The sequence below is a fragment of the Vombatus ursinus genome, unplaced genomic scaffold (assembly GCF_900497805.2).
Source record: "Vombatus ursinus unplaced genomic scaffold, bare-nosed wombat genome assembly UNPS02014959.1, whole genome shotgun sequence".
Classification (NCBI taxonomy): domain Eukaryota; kingdom Metazoa; phylum Chordata; class Mammalia; order Diprotodontia; family Vombatidae; genus Vombatus; species Vombatus ursinus.
In genome coordinates this window covers 8,748,273-8,754,866 of record NW_020954737.1, presented here as the reverse complement: position 1 = coordinate 8,754,866, position 6,594 = coordinate 8,748,273, and the positions used below count along the sequence as shown (strand labels likewise).

The window sequence follows — 6,594 nt, the reverse complement described above, 5'->3', positions numbered from 1 at the left end:
GTGTGTGTGTGTGTGTGTGTGTGTGTGTGTGTGTGTGTGTGTGTGTGTGTGTGCATGCGATGGCTCTCTTTGGCAGGCCAATGAAGTCTAATACTACTGTGGTTTGTTGCTTATATCCATAACTGAAAGAACTACTAAATTTCAGTTACAAGTTGGTGCAAATAAAGATGTTATCCTCTCCTCCACCCCCCTGCATTCAAGTTCACTGAGCTCCTGAAATCTAAAGTGGAAAAATTATGAACTATATTTCATTAAGGCAGGCTAGTTAAAAGAAAATGACTCTTATGTTCAAGCCTTTGCTGAGGATGCTGCATGAAAAGTCACTGCAGCCCAAGGAAGTTCTTAGAAAAGAGGGCTGCCAAAGTTCATCTTTGTAGGAGCACGACCAATGACATAACCTCCCCCGACATCCTGGTTTTGATAATAAAATATTTTCATGAGAGGGTGAAATAATTATGTCAGTATTACCAAACCTATGTGCTATCTACTACTATTAAAAAAAAATCCCAAAAAACGAAAGGATAGTGTGGAGGCTAAAGTGATTAACTCATTCTAATAGCTTCCTGTTCTTCACAGATGCAAATAAGGGAGTCAAGCAGAAGACAAAACACCATGGTCAGACTGGCCAGAAAGTCAACATTTCTCATAGTATACAGACTGTTCTGTATACTTTAAAAATTAATATGGCTTGAGACACAATACAAATGATAATTCATGAGTAGCAGAGTTTAGCAACCAATATTAGATTCAGATAAGGCCAGATGCATTCTCATGGTAACGGAAAAATAACAATGATACAAAGTTACATACAAACACATAATACAAAAAAGAGATGATTGCATTAGAGAGGTGCCAATAGCTTACTGCCTGAATGAGAGACATTGGGGAAGGCTTCCTGGAGATGATATCTAAATTGGATTTTAAAGGACGATTAACCCACCCCACTCCTTTTCAGAGGTGAGAGGTCCCCGTGCGTGGAATACTGCATATATTTCAGACTTTTTTTTTATGTATTATTCAGTTTTGCTGATTTTTTTCCCTTTTCTATCTCTTCCTTTTTTTCTTTAAAACATATTCACTTTTATACAGGATGGGTCTCTGGAAGGGGAAAAAAGAAGGATACAGGGTGAAATTTCGGTGATGTAAAAACAAAAGATATCAATAAAAGTTTATCTTTAAAAAAGTATAGTTAGGAATTCAATAGGCAAAAGGAAAAGGAAGGAGATTCTGGGCCTAAAGAATATTATAAAAAGCTTGTGGTCAGGAAAGCACAGGGCACACACAAGGAATATAAGTTATATAGTTTGGCTCGAGCATAGACTACATGGAGGAATAAAATATGTTAGAAATCTGGAAGATAGGATGGATGGTACCAGACAGTGGAGGGCTATTTTCTAGCCCTCTAAGGAGTCTGAACTTTATCTGCTAGACAACAGGAAAGTAATTAAAGATTTTCTGAGAAGGGGGGGGTCTAAGAAAGGACAGATCCTCACATGTAAGGATGACATACGGCAGCTAGGTAATGCAGTAGCTAAAGCACTGCATCTTGTATCAAGAAGACTAAATTCAAATCCAGCCTTGGATACTTACTAGTTGTGTGACTTCATATATTATGCACACAGCATAAAGGCCTAAGAAAGAATTGGACGTGGCTAGGAGCAGCTAGGTAGCACAACGAATAGAGTGAAAGTAGGAAGGCTCATCTTCCTGAGTTCAAATATGACCTAAGACACTTGTTTGTTTGTAACCTTGGATAAGCCATTTAACTTCCGTCTGCCTCAGTTTTCTAATCTCAGTTTTCTAATGGGAAAGGAGGGAATAAGCATTTATATAGTGCCTACTATACGCCAGGCACTTTCTACAAATGTTATCTGATTTGAGAAAATGGAGTTATTAATAGCACCTACCTCCCAAAGTTGTTTTGAGGATCAAATGAGATGTTTGTAAAGTGCTTTGGAAACCTTAAAATGATGATGAGGATGAAGATGAGGATGACGATGATGATGATGGCAGTAGCAGAGGGAGGACTAGATGGAAAGAAAGTAGATGAAGGAAGATAGGTTAAGAGGCTACTGCAATAAGAGTGTATTAGAATTCATACCAAGCAATGGTGAGAGCCCAGAGGAAATGAACATAGGGGAATGGCTCCTTCATAGAACCAAGGCAACACAGGATTTACACCTGGAAACAGAGATCATCTAGTCAAACCCTTCATTTTAGAGATGAAGAAACTGAGGCCCAAGGGTTTCAGCTCAGGTGTTACATCCTTTGTAAAGTCTTCCAAGATTCTCAGATGAAGGTATGAATGAAATCAGACAGCAGAAAGGAGCCCCACCTAAATGGGTTGATAAGTTTACAAGACTCATCTTTAGAAAACCATCAAAAAAGCTGGCAGTCAGGGTCCACAGCCAATAAGGAACATCATTTCATGGGGTACTTAGTCATCTCACCTTTCAGTGCTTGGAGCAAACATAAGGAAAAAGATGACCTAAGTCCCAAGATCCTAGAAGGGAAAGCCTTAGGTGAGGCCAGCCAGTTTAGAAAAATTTAAATCCCAAGAAAGCATCTCAGTTGGAATCACATTCAGGGATTCATACCTGGGAGCTCTCCACTGCACCTGGAGCAGCATTTATAGGGTTTTATTTGTTTTCCTTTCTGCTACTGGTTGGAAACATAGTATAATGGAAATAGGACTGGATTTAGAGTGAGAGAGCCTAAGTTTGAATCTTTGCTCCACCACTTTCTGAATCTATGACTTATTTTGACTCTTTGGTTTAAAATCTCCTCACCTTAGGGGCAGCTAGGTGGCACAGTGGATAGAGCACCAGCCTTGAAGTCAGGAGGACCTGAGTTCAAATCTGGCCTCAGACCAAACACTTGACACTTACTAACTGTGTGACCCTGGGCAAGTCACTTAACTCCAATTGCCTAAAAAAAAAATCTCCTCACCTGCAAAATTAGAGGTATGGACTAAATGATCTCAAAGGTCCCTTCCAGTTCTCAACCTGGGATCCTATAATCCTATGTTTTCATTAGGATTATTCCCTGATAAGCTCATAACTCTACCAAAAACAGGAAAAGAAGTTAGTTTGGCATGACTTGTTCCTAATGAACCCATCTTAGCTTCTTTCTTTTCTCAAAGTGCTCAAAAACTAAAGAGAGCTACTCCACACTACAAATCTGGTCCTAATTCCCAAAGACAGGGATTTACTTCATGAGGATAACAGGCCCCACTCAGCAAAACAAAAGCAAACCTCTCTCCACAGCTGAGCTCCCTTCCACTCCATCGGGTTGGGAGCATAACCCTACTTCTCATGAAGTTTCTCTGCCCCACAGACTAGGATCACAACCATCATACAGCTAAGCAGAAGGAAAGAACTCCCAATAAACACAGATAATAATGTGATGTTTCCCAATCACATTTGATTTCATTATATAAAGAAGTAAATTAACTTATGGAACAAGTATAAAGGTTGTGAACGATGATTATGAAATTAGACAAATTCTGAGACATCTGTTAGTTAAAAGTCATTTAATACTATTTAATGAGCTTCTGTATGAAATATTATTAAAAAATCCTATAAAAAGTTGCCCAAAAAATTAACAGTCTTTACTTCAGGAAACTTATAAGTATAAGCCTTTAAAAAGTAGGGTCAAGCATGATCAACATATGGATTTGTTTTACTTGACTACGCTCACTTGTTACAAAAGAGGATTTGGGGGGAAAGGTAGGTAACAATAGCAATCCAAAAAAAAAAAAGGAAGAAGAAAGAAAAGTATCAATAAAGAATTTAAAGAAAATGCAGAAAAGAACTAAGAAAGAAGTTCAGAAAGAGTCACTGAAAAAAGTGATAGCTTTGGAATCAATGTGTGGAATTTAGTAAATACTTTATTTAAAAAAAATGCTACATATGAGATTGGTATTTTCATATATAATCTTCTTTTCTTGTTATTCTCCTATCTACATGTGAATGTTCATGTCTGTTGCTATTTGACAAATTTAGAATAAGAAAAAATATAAAATGGACAAAACTTAACAGGAGAAGAGTCCAGGCTCAAATCTCTTTTTTCTGGCACGCCTGGACGGGGCTATATTCTAGCCTACCATCAGCTCTCATGGGGGAACTAGGCCTACTCCCAAAGGAAATATGCTGCCAATGGCTCTTTAAAATAGTAGGAAGAGATACTTTGCAGGGAAAGAGGATAAGGAAGCAGCAATGAATAGTCATTTAACTCTCCTTTCCCTCCCTGCCCTGTTCCTGTTTCTCTAGATTTCAAAACCCCCTCAATGGCAGCTCATCCTGAAACTTCCCTCTACCAGGCCTCTTCATCCTGGAGTAGCCTAGCTACTCCACAAGGGCCGCCATTGGTGAATTCCTCCTGGAGCCTCTTTTTCATAGAGGGGCTAGTCAGCTTTTATTCCCCTCCAAGCTTTTCGCCCATTCCAGCTTTCTCAGTACTCTAAAACCAGGCCCCCATCCTTCCTTTACAGGTACATTCCCCACCCCCTTTTCCAGCTCTTTTTTGTGTGTTTTCTTCAGCCATTAGAATGTAAGCTCACTGAGGGCAGGAACTATCATTCTTTTTGCTTGTATTTGTATCACTATCTGGCATATAACAAGCACTTACTGCTTGTTTCCTTTCTTCCTCCTTAACTACTCCATGTTAAATGAGGGTAGTAAGACTTGTGTACAATCATACTCTGAGTTGTTATAAGGAAAGCACTTTGTAAATCTTAAAGTACTAGGTAATGGTTAGTTATTATTATTCCTGACAAGTGCCAGATATTACTCTGATCTTAATCTTGAAATATTTTCAGGATATGGCTAACAAAATGCACAAATAATTAAGACATCTCCTGGCTGACAATGCTACTTTTCTCTACAAGCTGCAGCTTCTCTGATTTAAAATGCTCAAACAACAAGCAACCTAATAATCACACCCAAACTTTATTTACTAATTATACCTCTGTCACATTGTGTTCTTGTAACGAAGCCAATTCATATGGGTCCACATATAATCCCATTGGAAGGTGATATTTAATCAAAACATTGCAGGTCTGTGACTTTTCAACGTTTGTGCCAAGTTTCACTCTTACCAGCAAGTCTCTAAAAGAAAAATAAACTTAAAATAAATACTCTTCATTAAGTTCCCACACATTATGCAATATGTTATCAAAATCAAGCTGTACTAATTTTAGAAAACAGTTTTATTGATGAGTTCTTTTGATAGACTTTTCACTTAACAGTCAAATTATGACAATAATACTATAGGTCTTTCCAAATTCCCCAGATACTTCACCTGAGTTCCCCTCAACTCAACTTACTTTTTAGTTACAATACATCCTATGCCTTTCCTCCTAACCCCAAATGTCTAACTCTTCCCATTATCAGGTGGCCCATCCAAGATAATTTCTCATTTTTTCTGCAAGCTTGATTTTTATATGCTACATAAAAACTGCTTCATAATATTTCTTCAAATGGATAACTGTAACAAAAGCTACCATTTATATAGCACTTTAAGGTTTGCAAAGTGCTTTACAATAGTATCTCATTTGATCTTTACACAACCCTAGGAGATAGGTACTAGAATTACGCCCATTTTATAGAAGAGGAAACTGAGGGAAGTAGAAGTTAACTGATGGCCCGGAGTCGCACAGCTCGTAAGTGTCCAAGGCCAGATTTGAACACAGGTCTTCCTGATTCCAGGCACAGCATTCTCTCCACATGGGTTCTGATTGCCTTACAAGCCATTTTTTTTCCTCCAGCAAACCGTCCTACCCAATTGGAGAACAACGTTATGGAATAAGTAGCCACCAATTTATTAAGAAAACTTACCTATGAAAGCCATCTTTCACAATTTCTTGTATCAGGATAATCTCTGAACAATTGGTATCTTTGCCTAAAAACAATTGAAAGAGACCTTTTATGAAACTGACAAAGTAGATTCCCCATATATGGGCCTGAAAAGAAAATATGCTTAAGGAAGTTGCAACAAATTCTCTACTGACTTCTCTGGAAAATCTGACCTAATTGAATTTTTAAAAATAATGTGTTTTGTTTTGTTTTTTAAATTGAGGCAATTTCATATTTACTTAAAGAGAAATGTATGAAAATCCATTTAATTCCAGTAAACCCAAGACAGTCAAATGAAGGCATGACCAAAGACCCAGACAGGCTTCATTCTGATTCCAGGGCACAGCAACCTCCTGTGAGAACACTGGCAATTTCTCTATATCAGCCTCCATATCTATAAAATAGAAGTAGTCTATATGTTATGTTGGAAAGGTGAGAGGGAATAAAAAAAAGATGTTTTTACAATATGAACTACAAAAACATAAATCTAAGAGTAACAAGCAATCTAGTAATACGGTATTTCAGGAGACAATAAAGCTCCATGGCACAATATTCTGCACATTGTTATTCAATCATTTCCACCCTATAAGACCCCATTTGGGATTTTCTTGGCAGAGATACTGGAGTGGCTTGCCATTTCCTTCTGGAGCTCATTTTACAGAAGAGGAACTGAGCAAACAAGGTTAAATGACATGCCAGGGTCACACAGCTAGTATCTGAGATCATATTTGAACTCAGG

General features: G+C 37.9%; 1 protein-coding gene across 1 annotated transcript in view; it reads right to left on the bottom strand.

The window, feature by feature from the left end:
- PIGX (phosphatidylinositol glycan anchor biosynthesis class X) overlaps positions 1 to 6,217 on the bottom strand; it is a 16,117-nt gene extending 9,900 nt beyond the window's left edge. The window contains exons 1-3 of the mRNA XM_027845248.1: positions 6,095 to 6,217; positions 5,838 to 5,901; positions 4,967 to 5,108 (exon numbers count right to left, since the gene is read on the bottom strand). Of these exons, the coding sequence (XP_027701049.1) occupies positions 4,967 to 5,108; positions 5,838 to 5,901; positions 6,095 to 6,158 (270 nt within the window). The 5' untranslated portion in view covers positions 6,159 to 6,217. The remainder of the gene's footprint in view (positions 1 to 4,966; positions 5,109 to 5,837; positions 5,902 to 6,094) is intronic.
- Positions 6,218 to 6,594: the final 377 nt, after the last annotated feature.